The 20,636-nt window shown below is 42.1% G+C and overlaps 1 protein-coding gene across 2 annotated transcripts; it reads right to left on the bottom strand.

The window, feature by feature from the left end:
* Positions 1 to 18,687, bottom strand: LOC126543138 (uncharacterized). Of its 2 annotated transcripts, XM_055062269.1 has the most exons (8): positions 18,562 to 18,687; positions 16,781 to 16,933; positions 12,262 to 12,426; positions 4,711 to 4,860; positions 3,818 to 3,973; positions 3,163 to 3,327; positions 2,052 to 2,189; positions 1 to 272 (listed from the first exon to the last, which is right to left on the bottom strand). In XM_055062269.1, the coding sequence occupies exons 1-8, from the start codon at positions 18,632 to 18,634 to the stop codon at positions 211 to 213; spliced, it is 1,062 nt and encodes a 353-aa protein (XP_054918244.1). In that variant the 5' UTR covers positions 18,635 to 18,687; the 3' UTR covers positions 1 to 210. The 2 variants fall into 2 exon arrangements, with proteins under 2 accessions (XP_054918244.1, XP_054918245.1); XM_055062270.1 differs by lacking the exon at positions 12,262 to 12,426.
* Positions 18,688 to 20,636: the final 1,949 nt, after the last annotated feature.

Genomic DNA, 20,636 nt, shown 5'->3' with positions numbered 1-20,636 from the left:
GAGTTTTGAACATGTATTTATTGCACTTTATATTATGGGCATTGTAAATTTGCGCAATTTCTTCAGTAAACACGTCGACAAGCACACAACACTCCCGACTGGGCTACCGTACAGCACCTGCATTTGTATGCAACATTCAGCGTCTGGAAATAGCATGGAATCGGCTATCGTGCATTGTTTTCCTTCAGCAGGAATAATAATACGCCGCGCTCATCTGCCTCCGGTAGCTTGGGCAACAGGTTTCTCCTGGCTGTCAAAAGGTGTGTAAGGATCTGAAAGAAGCACGTACAATTATTGTTAAGTTCAAGTGGTTTATTGCAAGTCACTAAGAAATGACCATCCCCATGAATCAGTTAACTGTGTCAGTGGCTTATACGGGACGGCAACGGTTAACGCAAATACAAGGACGTTGCGCGGTGTCCTACCTTTACTTTGGGTCGTATTCGTGTCTTTGCTATTTGTTCAGTCATACAATGACAGGTTTAGCGTACACATGATGCGAACATTACATTACATATCTTAATTCATGAGCTTGCACACTCGATTGAAGTATATTTATTTTCGTGAATGTTCAACGGAACGAAGTACTAAAGACGTGCATGGCTGATGTAGTTGCACAGCGCAAACGGACAATCAAATTTATCCGTGGGAAAGCATTGCGCGACGTAGTGGGAAAAACTAGCGCACAGAAAATCGTCCCATACAGCACAACGTTTTGGCCCCCGTCGCTACTGGTAGTGACGGCTTCTCTTTGTTGAGTATCAAACGCCAAATTGTGACAGGATACCTGTATATATCGACAGCTTTAGGGTGTCTCTAATCTACACAGTCCTCTTTAACGTAAATTTGTGCCGTTACGCAGCAGTCATTAGGCAACTGTGTCATGAGACACCTGTGTACCATTTGAGAGCTGAAACATCTGTGAAATGTGTCATTGCACAGCTGCAGCACGTAGGTGATTGCAACCTGTGAGATACTGCAGATTAACTGGGCAAAACGGGCAGTCAAATAAGCACTTATGCTGTTAGTGTTAGCACTTTTTGGCTTATACAGCCGCCACCTCGACCTGCCGTCACTTAAACATTCGAGTTACCACATTACAGACGCATCCCATTGTAGTCATAACATGACGTACGACCCATGGGCTCTGTGATCATACTGAAGCAACCCAGCTCTGCACTCACTGAGGTGATAGATTGCAGGTAATCGCAACGAGACAAAGTTTGCTTGGAGAATGCACGACTTCGTTACGGGATAACGTTAAGGGCCCCGTGTCAAAGGACGTCTGGCGTGGACGTGCCGCGAATTTCACACCGCCCATACGGAGGCCCTCCATGTGGCGCAGAGAAGTTACTGAACTAGTGGAGTTTCTCAACCTAAAGTACGCAGAAAAAATTGTAAGTACGACTTACACACAACCTACATACATGATAGCGTCGGATACATCCGTACCAGAACACAAATACATCAGTAAAGTTAAAGTGGTCCGCATTAAAGCTATAGCTAAATGTACAGACACTAACTAGTTGTGAAGCATTTCGAGGGTATCGAAATGTGACCTGGATTTATGCCCGCAACATCGGGTATACTTAGTTTTCGTTAGCACACTAGTAGTTAGCCTACCACTGCTTGAACTTCAGGATGCCGCTTCTGACAAAAGAATAATAACCACATGCGTAGGTTGTCAAAATAGCGTAATTAACAGTGCAGACGCTACCAAGACAACGGCATAAAGTATTTACGGTCGAGAAATGTTTTTCGTTTGGTTGCGAAGTAACAACATTCGAAGACTGAATTGATTTAAACATTCATTATGTACACAATAAAAAATGAAATTCCTGTACGAAAATAATGAAGAGAAGAAATGCTACCCTTAACAATATTTTGCACTCCAGCAAAATGTCACTGCACTAGACGACGTTTTGCTACTAAAGAATATTGCGTGGGTGCGTCACAGGCCCCTTTTCCTGACGTGTTCTTCGATGGTAAAATTTTGTGACTAACAATGTAGTGAATGCTAGTGTGAAGAAATCGTGAGAGATATAACTCACTCGCCAATAACTTTCCAGTAGATAAACCCGCACTCGAAGGAGTTATTTGATTCCCAGCGCTTGAAGCAAAGCTGAGTATTTGGCCGTTTCCTTGAGAGCTGCTTGCAGTACGACTTCTCGATTGATCGTTTGCTGCGCCTGTAAAAAACGGATGATCGGAATGAAATGCTTATATGGGGTGCTGGAATACATTGGTATTGTATGATACAGTTTATAACGCACGAAACTTCGTTTCAGTACTTCAAGTACCATTAAGAATATTTTTTCGCCAATTTAAAACCAAGCCCAATGTCTCTTATTTACCTAGACGCACACATGTAGTCATTGTATTAGCCGTCCAGTTGTAACTTCACTTGGACTTGAGATGACAAATGAGCAGCCACTTCTTACGCACGATAGCATAAATAGAATTTATTTTCACTAAAAGATTTTGGTGAGCATATTGATTCAAATTCTGTTTAATAATTTCACGGGTACCTATTTTCAACTGTTTGACTCATTGCTCTGATTTTAACGTGACAGCTAGACGCCGGCGCCCCTGCTGTATTCTTCGACTTCGCTACAAAGATAAACAATTGAATGGCAGTGCCGGTATTGTGCTCCCTAGTTCATATGTCCTTCATCCACCTCAAGTTGTTATGCACTCCTTGGTCTTACTTATTTCTTTTATTTGGTATCAGTATATTTTTTTCATATTCTCAGAAAAATTTGATTGCCCTAGAGACGTTATTGCATGCACTCAAAATTTATATAGATGTATAAAAATGCATTATCACCTTTATGCTTGCAATGACCACTGAAATTTAATCTACAACGGTAAGCGACATTCTGATTAGGTTTTAACAATGTGAACCTATGACCACGTTATTTGTTCAAAAAACAGGCAATCAATCTACGGAAGAAACTTAACGAGATGAATTTTAGCGTCACTAGCACTACATAATCGCATAAAAAGTTGTATCAGTCACGAATAATTCCAGCTGCTGTTATAGAACAGTGACTAAACGACACCAAAGATTTTATACTATAGCCACGTATGTCAGTGTACCTACTTTTCAAAATTAACTACTTCAAAGATAGAATTGCATTAGTATTGAGGTATTTTACTCACACTTTTTGCATGTTCGCCGACACTCTTCCAAGGTAGGAAATTTATTTCCGAAATAAGAACAGCTGTACGACTTGAAGCATGATTTGTCATTCGGATTGTAAATGAATACTGGATGGGCTTCGTGGAAGCAGGGGAAACTTGCCACGGGGAAACCGCAAACATCAACTGTAAGAGCAAATTAATATTAGTATAATTTGCACGTTCTTGATACTGGCAAGTTTATTTCATCATCTTGGGTCACAATATATAAAACAATGATTACGGCAATAACAGTAGGGAGGGACTCATTTGTCTAAGCAATGAAATACATTGTCGATGCCTCAAAGTCCGAGTAAGCAGCTACTTTCTCCAGAAAGCCCTTTACATTTATTGAAACCTTACTGGATCACTTGTAATCAGATATGTTTACATATTTCGTCAAGTTCACGCTGACTCCCATCCTGTTTGCATTCTCTGCAGCAACAAAACACTGCAGACATAACATATTTCCGGAGGTACGTAGCGAATGTGTGGCCATAAATAGTCTGAAGGTTTGAGATTTCTTGAAATGTTTGCTTAAGAAACTCCTAGAAGAACGTGTCCTACCCGGTCACAAATTTGTAAAAGTTAATTTCATTAGTGAATCGAAGTGTGTTCAAACGAAATATGCACTTACCTGTTCGACACACTCCATCGCAAACCATTTTGTTTAGGAATGGTGCTTCTTCGCTGCAGGTGGGTTGGCACACTCGCTGAATTTCATTGTAGTACCATCGTCTATGGTGGCATTTATTTAGCAATGTATCGGCTACATGCATTCTGCATCGCATGTCTGAGATTTCAAAAAATTTTAGAGATGAAGTACAGCAATAAAGAAAAAAAATGAGCGTCAATCATCAGTTTGCCCTCGTCCATATCTAACGAAATATATTTTATTTGCGTTACGAGCGTTTTATTAATTTCAGGGCAAGCAACTCGGTTACGTTTGAACAGTTTCCGTAAGCGTTCTAAATGTTAATGAGGTAATTTAGTCTAGTACGTCCAAGGATATAGGGAACAATGACGCAAAATAATAACGAAAAGAAACGAGGACGTTCTGCTGAGAGGGTATTGGCGGCTTTCTGGTGTTTACTTCACTTGCTCTCGGTGCATTGTTTTTTCTCGTTATTGCTAGAAATATAGCTCTGCAAGTTTATACTTGTGTAACAAACAAATCACATAAATGTGATTTTAATACAAATAACATATTTGTGTGATGCTTGCATTCTGAATATCGATCAGCTATTCGACTTTTTAATTCATTGTGTGAAGACAACACTGAAACGGTTAAATTGAACATCCGGAAGAAAGTTACAGGACATCGCCTCTCTTGAGATTTGCCTTATTACCTTCATGACACCGGCTGCCTTAGGGCTACACGGAAGCGATAGAAACACGTTTCTTTCATACACTTTAAGCAAACGACTCATGCTTCATACGACCTGCATTACCATCCATGGATTTAACATTCGCTAATAAGTTCACAAGGTGATAGCCTTCCTAATGGTTGAAACCATAACAACCGCTCACCCCTAGTTGGTGGTGCATGCCTTATTTGTATTTTGAGAATTGGTATCATTGACGCTGTAGGATCCTGTTCGCCCTGCAGTATATCAAAATAGCTTGGTTGGCCGGTTCCTTGAGCATTCCTTACTTCAGGAGTTTTGATATCTTGCTTTCCTGCGTGAGTAAATACAACGTTTGAGGTTCTCTCTGTTGCTTCATTTCAGACAACGAGACAACTAGAGATGTACAGAGGTCTAGCATATACCGTTGAAAAGCATGGAATCCTGACAGGGCGGGTGTCCGCCAAAATGCAGCCATTCCCAAAATGACAATATGCTTACTGTAATACATAGCATACCCACAATAAAAAAAACTATACTAAAGCGTTGAATGTACGCATGGATCCAAAGTAAAAGTTGTATAACGCAATTAAACAAAAGCGATAATTTCTTTTTGTGACTTCAATAAATAAAAAACTACACCAAACAAAGAATAATTTACAGCTTACGTGACACAAGAAATTGCGTATCAATTTATATGCAATGCAAACTTATTTTCTCTTATATTATTGCACCTGGTATTTCGTTGTATAACTTATGCTTTTGAATTTCGCAGTCCACTGTCATGTTGACATATACTGGCGTTTGCGCGGTACGGTAACGTCAAATCTTTGTCTCTCTTAATAGCGACTACAAGATCGATAGCGGTGCTTGAGTAGTACCTCTAAAGCGTCGCTGTACTACTAAAAAGTCGGTCACAACGAGGTTAGTGTCAGTCTTGCATACCTGTATACTTCGTCTATCCGCACTGTCGGACTGAATCCATTTCTGTGCCGCAGATATTGAGTACAACTATCATAAGCAAACACCTATTCGCTACTAGTGTCTCAATTTTTGAAAGCATATTCTAAATCAACGTAGCCACGGCCCAAATTTTCCGCGGCATCTAAATCGCGAGCCATTCTTCGCCTCGACAATGATGTATTCTTCTTCCAAAGTGGGAGCCATATCTCGGCTCAGGCAGATGTTTAAGAAAGCGTAAAAGAAATGTAGCGGAAACGTACTTCGCTACTCGTTTAACTGCGACTTCTGTAATTTACATGCTCATAACTACCGATACACACCGCAGTATAACTTTCTACGGCGCGTTTCTAAGGCAAAACCACATTCACTAGAAGCGCTTTTCTCGCGTTTTGAACCATCGAACTCATGGCTGAGTAGTAGCGAAGAGAAAGATGACCAACCGAAGCAACAACCCAAAGGAGCACCCGCTACCACGGAGCCAGCTTCTGCCCAGCAAGCGAATGAGGGAGCCGGAGGTGACTCATCTGATGCACCCAAGCATCTCGACACGTGCGCTGAGCCGGCAGAGGACAGACGAAGTAACGCGGATACTTCAGTTCCGAAGCGCCGTGCGACTAACAGATCGGAATCAAGCACAGACAGCGAGACGACCAGTACCACAAGAAAAGCACGTCGCCGCAAAACATCGAAACACTCAGGAAAGTGCCGACGATCACGGTCCAGAAGGCCAGGTGGGGTTTCGGAGGGAGCCTCACCGTTGCCCTCTAGGACTGATCACATAGATCATTAGGTCCAAATAGTTGGTAGTCACCATGGCCCTGTCCCAGCAACTTCTATTCGCAACCTTGAACGTACGAGGCCTTAGGTCTTTGCAGAAACAGGCGCAGCTTCGCCGGCTTTTGTCTAGGAGGCGCCTCGACTTCGTCGCCGTGCAGGAGACGAAGATTGCGAGTGACGACGAGACAGAAAGGGCTTTGCGACCTTTTCTGACTGAGTATAATGTTTGCGTTTCACACGCTCTTGGTTTATCCGCGGGCTGTTTCCTGTTTCTGAAAAAGAGCCTACTTTATTCAGCATTTAGTTATCATGTCGACACTGAAGGTCGATATATATGTTGTGATTTTGTGTTGCAGGGTGTGCCATGGCGCATAGTCAACGTCTATGCATTTAATGACGCTGCAAAACGAACTCTTTTATTTGATACTGTGTCTAGTCTATTGGACTGTGATCGCTGCATTGTTTTAATGGGAGATTTCAATTGTGTGTGGTCCGAACGATCGAAGCGGCTTTAACCCTCAGCGGGACAGGAGTGGTGAAGTTTTGTCTAACATAATAGAAAATTCAGGGCTCGTTGATGTAGGAGTGTCGGGACAGGGAGCTCGCTCTTATACAAGAATTCAAGGTCGTTCCTACGCCCGCCTAGATCGGATTTATGTTTCTTCATCACTCCTCTCTCGAGGACTATCCTGCATTACTATCCCCGTTTCATTCTCTGATCATTGTATGGTTATCGCAAACATTGGTGAAAAATCTGTAACTAATTTCCGACCACAGTGGGCACTCTGGAAGCTTAACTCTGAGCTCCTAAATGATCAGGAATTTATTAATCGCGTGCGCATGGCTCTAACCAATTCCCTTTCTAGTGACTTGCCATTATTTGCTGCTTGGGAACTCTTTAAACAAGAGGTTCGTACAGTGGCTATAGAAATTGGATCGGTGAAATCATTCTATAGAAAGAATGAAGAAAAAACGCTTGTTAAGAGCCTATGTAGCCTTTATGAGATTGAATGCGAAATGCCAGGCACTTACATTGCCGACATAGAAAACATTAAATGTGAGTTACAAAAGTATTACGCACTACGTTACAGAGGTGCGCGAATTCGATCTCGAAACAGGCGTGCTCTGCAATCTGAGCAACCAACACGCCAAGCTTTACTTGACGAGCGACGTCACGGTATTTCCAAAGTAATTCCGGAAATATACTCCGAAGGTAGTCTTCTAACAAATACTAATGACATAATTTCTAAGTTCGAAACTTTCTGCACTATGTTGTTTAGTGCACCTCCGGACGATCACGATGCAAAAGTTTTAGAGAGTTTTGTATCTCTTGTCAAACCATTACAGGATGATGACTGTGCAGTCATCAGTGGTAGCCTTACGATTCAAGAAATTGAGTTAGCTATTGATCAGTTGGCTTTGTCGAAAACACCCGGCCCCGATGGACTATCAAGTGAATTTTACAAAGCTTTCAAATCAATTATCAGCCCCGTATTATTGGATATTCTTATTACAAGTTTAGAGGTTGACGCCCTTCCGCAGTCTTTTTGCAAAACCCACACAGTTTTAATTCCCAAAAGTTCAGATAAAGAGAAACTGCGTTCCGTAGAAGGCTATCGACCAATCACATTGTCAAACGTGGATTACAAAATTTTTGCGAAAGTTCTATCCAATAGATTGCAATTTGCGATGTCAATTCTAATTGGTTCCCATCAGACGTGTGGAATCAGGGGCCGATCAATTCAAACTAACATACATATCGCCCGTACCCTTCTTCAATACTGTTATGGTTCCACTGAGCAGCTTGCAATGCTCCAGGTAGACCTTGCTAAAGCTTTTGATCGTGTCAGTCACTCCTATTTATTTTCCCTTCTGGAGCATGTCAATGTTGGCTTCATTGTGCTTAAAGGCGTTAGGCTTTGCTACACATGTTGTACTACTCGTTTAGTTATTAATGGCCAACTCTCCGAACCCATTTCTATTTGCTCATCAGTAAAACAAGGATGCCCGATGTCCCCACTACTATTCGCTCTTTACCTGGAACCGCTATGCTTAAGCGTAATTCAGTCTAGTCACATCCATGGCTTCAATATACTGGGTAATGAAGTTAAAGTCTTAGCTTATGCGGACGATCTAGCGTTCTTCTGCACGGATAAGTCCAGTGTTGAAAAAGTAGTATCGAAAATAGAAGAATTTGGCAGCGTATCAGGAGCGCGAATGAACTCCTCAAAAAGCTTAGGCTTATGGTTTGGCTCATGGTGCTATACACCAGAACAGTTTGTAGGCGTTAAGTGGACTGATGTCCCGCCAAATTATCTTGGCGTGCCGCTAGACGCATATAAATTAAGCGCACACTATTGGAAAGAACGGGTTTCGGTACTACAAAGTTACGCCCAGACATTCGTTCCACAACGACTTTCTATTTTTGGGAAAGCCGAAGCCTGCAATAAGTTCTTGGCAACAAAAATTTTCTCTGTATTGCAAGTTATCCATTGTGCTAGGCTATACATCCAACGCTTTCACCGTATCTTTGCAACCTTCGTATGGTCTTCAACTTTTGAGCCCATGAGGCGAGACAATATTTTTAGGCCTGTTAGTGAAGGTGGGCTGGGCTTAGTACATCTTTATGTGCGGCAGATAGTGTCTCGTTTCTTCTTTTTTCGCGATACTTCCCATCCTGTAATTCGTTCATACATGCAAGTCACACTTGTTAATGCGTTACCTGATTTAGTTGTTTCTTCAAGTTTTTCTTCGCGCTTATGCTTGCGGGGGTTCATGCAAGAAGTTTACTTGGCGGTTCGTTTCCTGACAGTTCGGTTTTCCACTGAATACTTGTATTCTGTGTCGCGCAAAACGTTGTACAAAGACTTACTATCCATGCTATTTCCGCCTCCACTTTACCGATCAATATACATTAAATTGCCAGGCCACGATGTGCTAAAGCGAGTTCGCAAAATGTATTTATCCCCTTGCTGCAAAACATTCTTTTATAAAGTTCATAGTGAAACCATACCGGTTAAAACATGGCTACAAAAAAAGGGTATCTTTGTCTCTTCTGTTAACTGTCGCCTTTGTGATGTACCAGAGACAATTGAACATTGTTTTATTAGCTGCACTGACGCCATCCTATTTTGGTATGTCCTCCAACGGACTTTAAAGAAAGACTTTGAAATTAACGCTCATACTGTGCGATACCTGCTGCCAACCTCTGATAATAGTGCACCTTTCGATATGTTTTTTGTCATGGGAATGCACAGTTTGTGGAAAACGCGAATGATGGACAGAAACGCCGAAAGGGTTGTACCTACAAGGGCAAATTTCATCCAAATGACACTACACCTAAAGCAGGTTTATGATGGACTCGGTGTACAACCGGACTGGTACCCTATTTTGGTGAGGTGCTTATCCTTGCCACCCTTCTAAAGTGACAAGAACGTTTCTACTCACAGTATGAACGCTGCCTTTTCTGTGTGTGACTTTTATTGTGCCCTCCATTCTCTGACTATGCAGAACTGGTGAACGTCTGGTTGAATGCAACTATAATAAATACCATGAAAGAAAGAAAAAAACAAAAAAGAACTCATGGCTGAGTGGTAGCGTCTCCGTCTCACACTCCGGAGTTCCTGGTTCGATTCCCACCCAGCACATCTTGCAAGTTGTTTTTATTTATGAATTGCCTTCCGGGATTTTTCGCTCACGGCCAATGCCACCTACATCCGCTTTTCGGCGACACGAGCTACTTAATGCTGTCGCGTTAAAAATGTGGCTGCGCGCTTCGAACACCTCACTAGGTGTTTTCGCAAGTTGTGTCTACATTTTCAATGTCTTGATTTCTTTTCTATCAGCTCCTGAAATAGTGCAACATAACACTGCACAGAGGCGATGACCAAAGCATTGAGGCCGTGTAGTTGTTCCTGTGCCTGTAGTATAGTGCCGCGAATGTATTGGTTGGTGTGCTGAGCGAGGCTGCCGATTTTGTGCCCGATACGATCAAAGACGATGATTTCCGGGTCGCAGCGCTCGTGCACTAACGCGTAGATTTTTGCAGCGCGAGCGCGCATCCCTCCTTGTGTTCCCCCTCGTTTTCGTCGAGGCGAGAGTGATGGCCGTAGTAGCGGAGCACCCATCCACGTGTGCTGCCTTTCCTGTCCGGATATTCTGCTTGTGGCAAAACCCAGAAGTTATAAGTTGAGTGACAGACCCTAGATGCGCATGCGTGTTTTGGCCAGTGGCTTCGCCAAACCTTTCAAAGCAGCCAACCACTTTCTTGCGCACATTTTGCTTGGGGAGAGAAGTTACGAACAAAAAATACAGAAATATGCGCATAAATTTTACTTAACCTGACTCACCAGTTGGTAATTGGACTATTGGAAGTTTTTTGCGAGTATTCGTCTTCGACTTTGTCGGTGGCATTGAACTGATACTGTTTGGTTGACCAAGGGGCAAAGGAGGCTGTATATTTGTTGCAGGGTTCGTGGACTGGGTGTTTCGTGTGGCAGTTGGAAATAATTTTCTCTGGTGAACATATCCATATAGGTTATGTAAAAGCACATGTGACGTGCATACTTGTTCAAGCTCTAATATAAAATCAGGAGCGTCTGTGGTTTGCCATAGGCGTTTTGTCAACGGTGGTTTGCCATAGGCTAAAGACCATTACCTCGCATTTGAAAATGTGTAAGTTCTTGAAGTATGCTAACAAAAAACGGTACAGCTGAAGCATTATGATGGCACTCTGCTAATATTTAGCGTGCTCTATAAATAGCAGAATGCGGTTGCTTTTTTGTATTGTTACAATCGTTAGAATTAGATGCATTGAAATTGTTTGCCAGTAGGTAAAAAAATGGTACGCTGTAATCAGTATTACGAGTTACCAACGAATGTGGTTCAAATGATTATTTTGCGCCAAAAGGAGCGCGGCAGAAAATAAAAGGCTTGAACAAAGAAAACTAACATGCAATACTTGTTTTGCATTTGTTAACCAAACGAAGAATGGAACAAAGGCCCTATAAACGTCCCTTTAAGACAATAATGTGCGCCTACTTATATAAAATTAAACATCAATTGTTTTCATACCTTATTCTAGTAATTACCACGTGAAACTGGACAGATAATGAACCCAAGTAATGCATGCCTACCAATGAGCAACTTCATATTGCTTGATTTGCAGAAAGATTTATAGTCTGAGGATAAATACAAACTGCTGGAAAAGAAAGGGATTTTACAGGGACTAAAAGTGGCAAAAGTGGCATGAGTGGAGCGTTATCCATTGTGACGGGTTAGCTGTATGTGGAAAGAGTGTGATGTATTACATTCCCCCGCTTCGATGAAAGATGTGCAGCGGCCACCGGGTGATGTGTATATAACCTCTTTAATGAATCGCAGATACCTTGAAAGACTGACCGTCCTTTCTTAATTTATCCCCAAAGAGTAAAGTTCGAAAAAATGAAGTCATCGATATCAGAATGAAGGTGTCGAGGCACAACAGTAAGACTGCGCAGTAAAACACCAGCTTGTTTTATGCTGAAGTGATACTGACTACTGTGAGCCCTCATCTCTCGACAGGGGATCCACATGGACCTTTCATCTACATTGGCCAATGAACAAAGTTGATATGGAGTCTCGCTTAACTAGTAAAGCTTTCGAAAAGGCATGCTTTTCGGGTTTAAGTAAGAGGCATGGTCGAAAACATAAAAGGGTGATTTTTTTCGGCATAACAAACTACTCTTTATTCTCGTAAATACGAAAATACTGTGTGTAACTTATAACACAGAAATAGGTCTCAAATTCAAGCCAGTGAGGTTATTTTCGAAATATGATGCTACCAAATACACTAGACTAAAACTGTAATTGTCCTACAGAGTGATCAATGAACATAAATGAAGATGACGATTCTAGTAATTGAGGCAGCTTATAGAGCTGAGTCTAGGCATTGCTGAACAATGCTAACACAACAAAAAGAAAGACGAGCGCGTATTTTTTTAACATGCTTACTTACGCTGCCCGCAAGTACGTAGGCATTCTCCTAAAGTAGGAAACTTATTTAGGAAGTATGTGCAATCGTAAGTCAGGAAACATCTTTCCTCTTTGGGACTGTACACGTAGACTGGAAACACATGGTTGAAGCAGAGGGCACTTGCCACCGGGAAATCGCAAACATCGCCTGCATTCGTGAAGGCATGTTGAAAAATTGTTAGATAACTACACACCAAAATCGCTGTAATATTTTTTCATGTCAGTAATAAATAGGGGCCTACCAGTTAAAAGTGACTGACAAATGAGTAACAATCCGAAATTGATGGCCACCGCCATTATGCATGAAACTTTTTTTAACTTGAACGCAGTTTGTTCGATGTAAGAATATAGAGAATGTAGGAAGTGTCAAAATATAGAGGTTCGGAGAGATAATTTTAGAAGAGATGTACAGTCGCGGACAGAATATTATGGACCATGAAATCTAAGAAAAAGCTGAATATCTCCGCAACCTCACAACGCAATCTGGTATTTGCATTTTGGACCTCGACTAGAATATGCTAACAACGTTGTCGTGGGCAGTTTTACTGGTTACTGCTACAGGATGCTCGGGAATTGAACGTTTTCGGAGATCCCGTGGTTCATTTTATTCTGTCCGCGACTGTACATAATAAAAACCGTATTCTCACCCAGAATATTAACTTTTGGGAAATTGCATTTCGCTTAGAGAGCTTTTGAGTCACGTTCAATTTCATTGTTCACTAAGTAATGAGAGGTCTTAAACGAAATGCCCTCCACCCTGTTTAGCGTAAAAGCAGAAATTTTAAATTTTAATGGCCAGGACATCCGCATATAATCAATAAAATACCACATTTGCTTCCTTTTCGTCATGAAATAGTCGGATCCATGTTTGCACCACAGCAACATGACACACTTCGAAGAGCAGCAACCTTAGCTTGAAAGATCATCTTTCAACATAGGTTACACTGAAAAAACGAGTAAATATCTATGCTTTATTACTCGAACTTTTATATCAATTTTCTACACATGGCATAACGAACCTCGTTGCAGTCATGTGATGTACGACTACTAAGTGTATGTATTTTTCATAATTATGATGAAGTGAATAATAGGCAAGTGTGTTGAAATGTGCCAGATTAAAATAAAGGCGACAAAAACATGCATGGCTCAAATAGATTATTATTTTTTTGACGGAGCTGCGTATTGCTCTGTCTGATTCTAGAGAACCCACATTTAGGTATTATGCTAGTACCAACTGCTGTTCTCGAACACGATGAGGTTTGGCTACCACCATATTTTTTACTAGTTATGCGCAAGATGAACAAAGCGTCGAGTGAACGAATGCAGGTGTAGTTATATACACGTCCACAGAAATTTACTTAGATATTGCACAATTTACACGTACCAACGCAAAATTTCGTTGACATGAACACGATTCAAGAACTCTAATGTAGCCCACTTCTTCCCCTGCCCGTTAAAGAACCCCAGGTGTTAAAACATTATCAGCAGCCTTCAACAGCAGCTGACTGCTCAGTTGAGGCACTTTGAACTTGACAATTTATTGTTTCAGTTTAACGTATTGGACAACGCAAACAATAGGTTTGCATCATATTAATGTAAAGAACAATATCATCATGAATAATTATGCAGAATATTGGACACTTTGTGTGCACAAAATACAATAACTGGGATCTTTTAAAGCATCGCGGTACAGCTTTGCAAGCTTGCGGCGTCCCAAGTTAGCCATTCTATAACATAAAGTGCCCGGTATAATGGCCTGTTTCTAAAATGCATTAACCAAACACGGTGTTTCAAAGAGAAGGGTTGGTAAGGGTCGACTACGCAATCGATGGATAAGCATGTTTCTAAATGATTATCATGAAGTACTTATCACACTGCATAAGATTTTAGGAACTACATTCATATTTCAGAATTGAAATGTGATGAGGGTCTTGTTCGATAATTTTGGTGCACGTACGCTTCTGCAATTGAGTAGCAAATCAAGAAAACACACAATAATATCAAAATTAGCAGTGAAACGGGGTGTAGAATATCATAGAAGATATTTCTATGCAATTGCACAACTGTATAGCATTCTTAAATTGTGTGGGCCATTGCAGAGCGTCGATTGGATAAACAAAAAAGTAACATTTTCGTCCTATTGAAGATGGATTGATAGTGATAGCAAAGCTTTAAACAAGTGCACGAACGAAGAATTGTAGTAATAATAAATTTCAGCGAACATTTACTTACAAGTTAAGTCAACACGTGGTGCCACGTGCACACAAGCAAGCATGGACAGATGTCAGATTATGACAACTGACAGTTGCTGTCTGTTCGGAGTGGGGTTGCGTGGCCGATGTGATCTCGAGTTGGTGTCCGGCCGCGGCTCTCATCAGTACAGGTTGAGGGAATGAAGAAAATCTTTTACAGGCGTTTGCATCACCCGAGGACCTCAGTCAACAGACTGCAGCACTCCTAGGTCTACCGGCTTGCCAGGTTGGGGTCCATCCCCTTTTCCCTTTCTCCTTGCGGTGACCAGGATCGCGCCAATGCATGGGACCTGGGTCATATTATTTCACAAACGTGCACTTGCACTTGGACTGAAAGGATGCGTTTCTCGTTCTCAAAGGTCAGTGTCGTTTGACGGATCAGGAATGCGAATTCGGGCGCTGACAACCGACGCCAACTCTGGAAACTCTTTACGGAACCTGGCCGTACGTTAAAATCACGTTCTCTGAACCTGCTCAGAGTCTGACTCCGAAGACGGGAGACTGCCTGTGTGCGGTGCGCTATTTCCTTCCCCGGGTCGTTTTCGGCGGCTGATGGGGGGGGGGGGGGGGAGTGGACGGGGACAGGCTTCGTTGGTCGGAGCGTAATTTCCTGCAGGGGCGATGTCATAACAGCGTTCCAAAGTTGCAGGTCTGGTGGTGAAGCTTCCTTCATCCAGCAGAACCGTCAGGCACAACACGTCACGACAATACCCTGATGAAAAGGGGCAGCAATGGTGACAGAATGTGTCGTGCTACCTCTGGCTTCAACGCATATCCCAAACTTGAAATAACGCGACATCGAAGAATAGGCGCGCAGTAAAACAGTCCTACACAAAGCTACCAGCCGTCTGGGCTCTCCTAGCTTTTGCGTGCACCGAAGATTACGTCCAGGAAATGGCGCTCAGGGCCACGCTCTGCACTACCATTGGCAGCCATGGCAGTGCTAGAATGGGGACGCGCTCCTTTGCTTACCTTCCGCCTCCTCCCCTTTTAGGGAGCACTTTATTGCATTGGCATGCACTCACAACGTCCTCGCCCTTCCGCTCACAACACTGGCTTAGTTGAAGATGGCGCAAATAAAGTAATGGTCATTCTCGGTTCACCTGAGCAAGTTTTTCCTCACACCTACAGCATATGGCGGGCCGGGCGCAATATGATCTTATTGCCCTTGAACATTAGACGGAACTTCATGGCAACGGCAACGCCAACGGCGGAAATTTTCCTTCGGTGTCTCTCTTAGAGCTGTCGCAATAAAACGGCACAGAACTCCAGTAGGACTGAATTGGGCTGTTCTACAGACGGTCGTTACAAATTCGGCACATCAGTTAGAGCACGCATAACACAATCTGTATTGTGACGTCACGCAGACACTACAAAACTTCACTGTCGTGCACATAACACCTTATACTTCCAGATTCCGTGCTCTCAACAAAGCTAAATGGGTGAGTATACAAAAAACCGTCATAAAGTTCCTCTCGCTTTCAGGCTTGTGGTTGATTGCGCACGTAACTTGCTGTGAACTTGGCTAAGGCCAGGACTCTTTGCGGCAGGCAGAAGAGGTGTGTAAGTGCTCCATGTTGGGGTTAGCAGCATGCCCCCATCAGGTACCACTCAGGAATTGGTCCTTACCCGAGGCCATGGGGCAGTAGAGAACACACGGCCACCGAGGTGGGAAGGACTGTATCAACAAACCAAAGCCCCGGTGGGACAAGGACCTCGACGCATCTGCAGCGTTGAGTTACCCAGCCACAACAATTCAGAAAACCATGCCATAGACACACCAAATTACTGGATCACCAGTAGAACTGGATCTTCTTTAAGAAGAGGCTCTTGGAGTCATTGACCTGCGGAGCCAGCTTCTTCCGTCACAGCCACTGAGGTTCTCCCCGGCACGTATTCTTGGGCACTTTATCTTTTTGACATGTACCGTCCGATCGTTTTACGGCACTCGCGAATGCTTCATGAGGTACTTCAAGACAACGATGCTATACTGAAACCCATACGTCTGAAAGAATACGCAGGAGTGCTGCTAAAGTAATTAAATCTTTTAAATGGACCACTTATTTTACTATAATGCTGATTTTTATAGACTTATATATTGTTTTGTTTGACTGGTACGTGCCAAGTAATGCTGATGCCCAATAATTACGCGTAAGGCATGTGAGTGTGTCGCAAGAACAAGATGGATTTATTTCCAAAATAAAGCAGCATAAAAAACATAAAGAAATGCTTGGATGAAAATTGGCTCACCACTTCGGCATATTCCCTGGCATTCTATTTTGCTTGAAAAGGGTGCTGTTGCGCTGCAACTGGGAAGGCAGAATTTATTTTTCCAATCATAGAACCATCGCTGACGAGGACATTCGCTTGATGATGCGTAAAGAATAATTTTGCACCGGTCATCTGACTCGAAGAAATGAGAAAGGTGGGTACAGCGTTAAGACAGAATTAAGACAGCGTTAAGACAGTAATTACACTTTGCTCACTTGGAACTACTATACATATATAGTTCAAATGTTTTTAACTCTTTATGAATAGAAGAGATTTATTACATGATTTCTCCGGTGTCTCTTCCTTACGAAGGTACCCGGCAGACAGCACTGAAGGCACTGAAGTAACGAAAGCGAACGGCGATTGCTATACCGAGCATCCGCGCTGAGGGACTGCCCTGAAGCCACCGAAATGTTTCGTAATCCTTTCGTTTGACCTTTATCGTCTGGTGGACAGAGAACTGTGATGCATTCGGTAAGGAAAACTTTGTACTGAGCAGCTTCACCGTAAAGATCTGAAATGTAACGGTTCCCTTTATTGCTTGCTGTGTGTCTAATGGGCGGATATGGTTACTTAAACTACAAATTGCTACTTTTTTTCTGGTACTCGATGCCATAAATGTGGCCAGTAGATATCCCAAAAGTAAATCCGCCTTTACACAAACAGGGACAAAAATATAATATTTTATTAGCTTGACTAAATTTTAGTCGTCGTTGCGGAGAGGATAGGAACATATATGGCCTAAATTATTCTTTGATTGTAGCATAATATCCGTCGAGCCGCAGCATACTTATTTTCATAACTTCTCTAGCAACTGGGCCTTCGCGTATCTTCATGCTCGAAGTCTAAGTCAATTTATTTTCTTTATTACAATTTTAGTGGTGTCGGTGTCCTCTGTGAGAAATTTGCTAAAGAGCTCCATGTAGTAGTGAACGAGTTCGAATAATGACTGAGCTGCTGATTCTGGCAATAGAGCACACATAAAGCTTCTCATGTTCTCGGGCCGATGGCCGATGCTCTTTATGTTTACCCGTTAGACTAGGTAGATTATCTTTAACACAAGTTCTATGTAAATATTAGAATGCTTTTTATTGATTGCTTGCACGTCCAGCTTCGTTATTACCGATGAAATGCTACACCAATTAGTTTAATGCGTAGTAACCCCTTGACTTCTGAATGTAAAACCAGCGCTTTCGTAAAAGTACCCACTGCTCTAGAATAAAGCAGCAGCCGCAATGGTTGCTAGCAGAAAACATGCCATATGTGTTTGTCTAATGAGCGCTAGCTAGCACAGGATACTAAGAGAATACCGTGACACATCACTAAATAATTATTGTTCTGAAGTAAGATGAATATGACCAGCAAGAGAAATCTTGTTCTCTTGCCAGTATAATTTTTCAAGTTACAGGAACGAAATGAGGGCGTTCTTAGAGCGCAGAGCACTAAATATAATATACAAATATTACAAACAAGTAGTCGTCTGTTATATGTGTTCTTGTTTTTCTTCGTCTTTGCATCATCAGAGAACAGCCAGTAAGCTAGAGAACTTGCTCACATGAATACACTGTGTCAGAAAATAGCATAATACAAGTAGAGCTAATACTTGTACTGAATGTTATTACCTATACCAATATTTATTGTTTGATCTTGATCAAGTATAGGGTACATTTATTGGCCTTAATATGTGGTGCTCATTTCATCATTGTGAATTTCTAGAAAATGAGGTTATCTAATAAAGTGTGAGGAGTTATAGTACTCACCATACGCTTTAGGCCTCGATGAGTCACATAGTTCCACAAATATTAAAAAAGACAACGCTACGCAGATATTCATGACGGCTGCACTCTTTTTTCGGCCCACATAGCACGTGGCTGTCCCCGTTCCCATTTGGCTGCGTACTCAACATCAACACAAAGAAAGAAACCGCTATCCTGTGCTGACGATGCCAACATAATACAATTGTTCTCTTGCCGCAAGTTCTGTATGTCTGCTCCCGCATATTGTTCGCAAGCTAGGCATGGTTTGCCGGATTGTGTATTCTTGATGGCAAATTCTCATGTCTTTGCTGAACGTTGCAGCCAGGGAATAGGCTTTCTGGTATTAGCATCTGGTTGACAAAGTTTTGGAGATCTCGCTGACGGTTTTAGAGTCATAGTATTTCCAACAACGATTTCTCCGGTTTGTAAGTGTAGCCTTCATCGTATGCGATCCTTGAGCTTTGCTAGATAAATTGCTCTCCTGAGTATATCGGAAGCCTACAGGTGTTCACACGCGGTATCTAATGATTATGGGATAAGCCCTCGCAGAGTTAAATTTCTTTTTAACAGCTGCCGGTCAATATTCTTAGAAAAAAAATTGCGCCGTTTCTGTTGGGCAGATTTACTCTAAGGAACCATAGCAGCAAAGAAACTGGAATGGCAGCTGAACTTCGGGCGCCAGCGTATCGAAAGGAAAATGGTGTACGTAATCTTACGATGGAGTAAGACGCTAGCGAAGTAAACGGAATAAAAGCACAAATATACCTTTCAACAGGACGGCATATTTCTCCTTAGAAGGTAGTGCGCAGGGGAGCCAAAGCCCTGATTATTGAAATCAACTGAATGGTACCAGGGCAAGCAAATCGACGCTGACATCAGGGGCTGGCAAATATGGGGTAATGAATTTTGTTGAACTGAACAATAATCTGGTCCTCTAAATGTATCTGGCTGAATGTTTTGCACTAGAAGGATTTTTTTTGAGAGAGTGCAGTACTTGCACTTTTAATTTGCAACCGACACGCGCTATATTGGCAAGATATGTCAATATTGACAAGAATGTGTCCTGAGGTAAATTTGTTCACGTAAGGTGTGCTTATCAATGTTCCTCGCTGCGTGAGAAATCATTTTAAAATTAAAAGCATGACAGCATTTATTATGGCTAACAGAGTATTCGTGTGAATTGTAATACTTGCCGAGTTCTCTGGTTACAATGTTCTTACTCAAGCTTCACACATGGTTGAAGAACCCAATTCTGTCCTGCTAAGTAGGCTTCATGTGTAATAATTTCACGGTGTCTGCGCACAACTTACCTTTACTTGCAAAACACATATTAAAACTCAAGTGCCTGTGCTGACTAATTACCTGAACATAGGGACGTTACAAGTATGGTAGATCGCAATATTCGAAGACCTAAAGGAAGTAACATATTTTCTGTTTATTTCTTGTTTACTTCTGTTTAAAATGAAGCTGTTATTACGCTCTCTACTTTATGTGCTGCTGAAAAAAATTGTAATTCACTATGTGAACTAAGCGGCAGTGGGGCTTCAGAGAGTATGCTGCGGCATATTTACACGTAGGGGGATAAAAATATGCATTAACACAAAGAGGTACGTTCAGTGGCGCTTGCTACGTTGGTTTAGAATGCTTACAGTGATTATTACCCAACAGCACAATAGTTAGATTCGGGTGCACAGATTATCTGCGAAAGTACTAAAAGATCGACAGAATGCGCTTCAGTCACTGCCTCACTATCGGGGTGTAATGGCCGCGGTGTTTATACTCACTAGAATTGACGATAATTCCTGATAACATATTGCGTACGTCAAGCAGCGCAGCCTATGTCCTTGTCTACAAGTTGAGAAAATGTCCAAGCATTGACAGACAAGGGTACTCTTGGAAGTCGCCACAACTTTATTGGGTTCATTGAAACGTTAGATTCACTGTGCATTTTAGGTTTCTGTTAGTTCAGATGGTATAAGCGGCGTTGCAAGTTGTGCCAGCGAGTTGGGCCATTGCCGAGAATCTCGAAAGATTTTCCTCGGGTGATGGACCCCTGGCAGCCTAGCCCCGAGCACCAA

This window comes from Dermacentor andersoni, chromosome 10 (assembly GCF_023375885.2).
Source record: "Dermacentor andersoni chromosome 10, qqDerAnde1_hic_scaffold, whole genome shotgun sequence".
Taxonomy (NCBI): domain Eukaryota; kingdom Metazoa; phylum Arthropoda; class Arachnida; order Ixodida; family Ixodidae; genus Dermacentor; species Dermacentor andersoni.
Note: the sequence above shows the minus strand (reverse complement) of the source record. Positions and strands in the feature narration are given on the sequence as shown.

Coding starts and splice junctions, on each gene's coding strand:
- LOC126543138 (XM_055062269.1), bottom strand. CDS start 18,634: ATGAATATCTGCGTAGCGTTGTCTTTTTTAATATTTGTGGAACTATGT. Junction 3,328..3,817: donor CGATGGAGTGTGTCGAACAG/GTAAGTGCATAT, acceptor TTGCTCTTACAG/TTGATGTTTGCGGTTTCCCC. Junction 273..2,051: donor TACTGGAAAGTTATTGGCGA/GTGAGTTATATC, acceptor TGCTTCTTTCAG/ATCCTTACACACCTTTTGAC.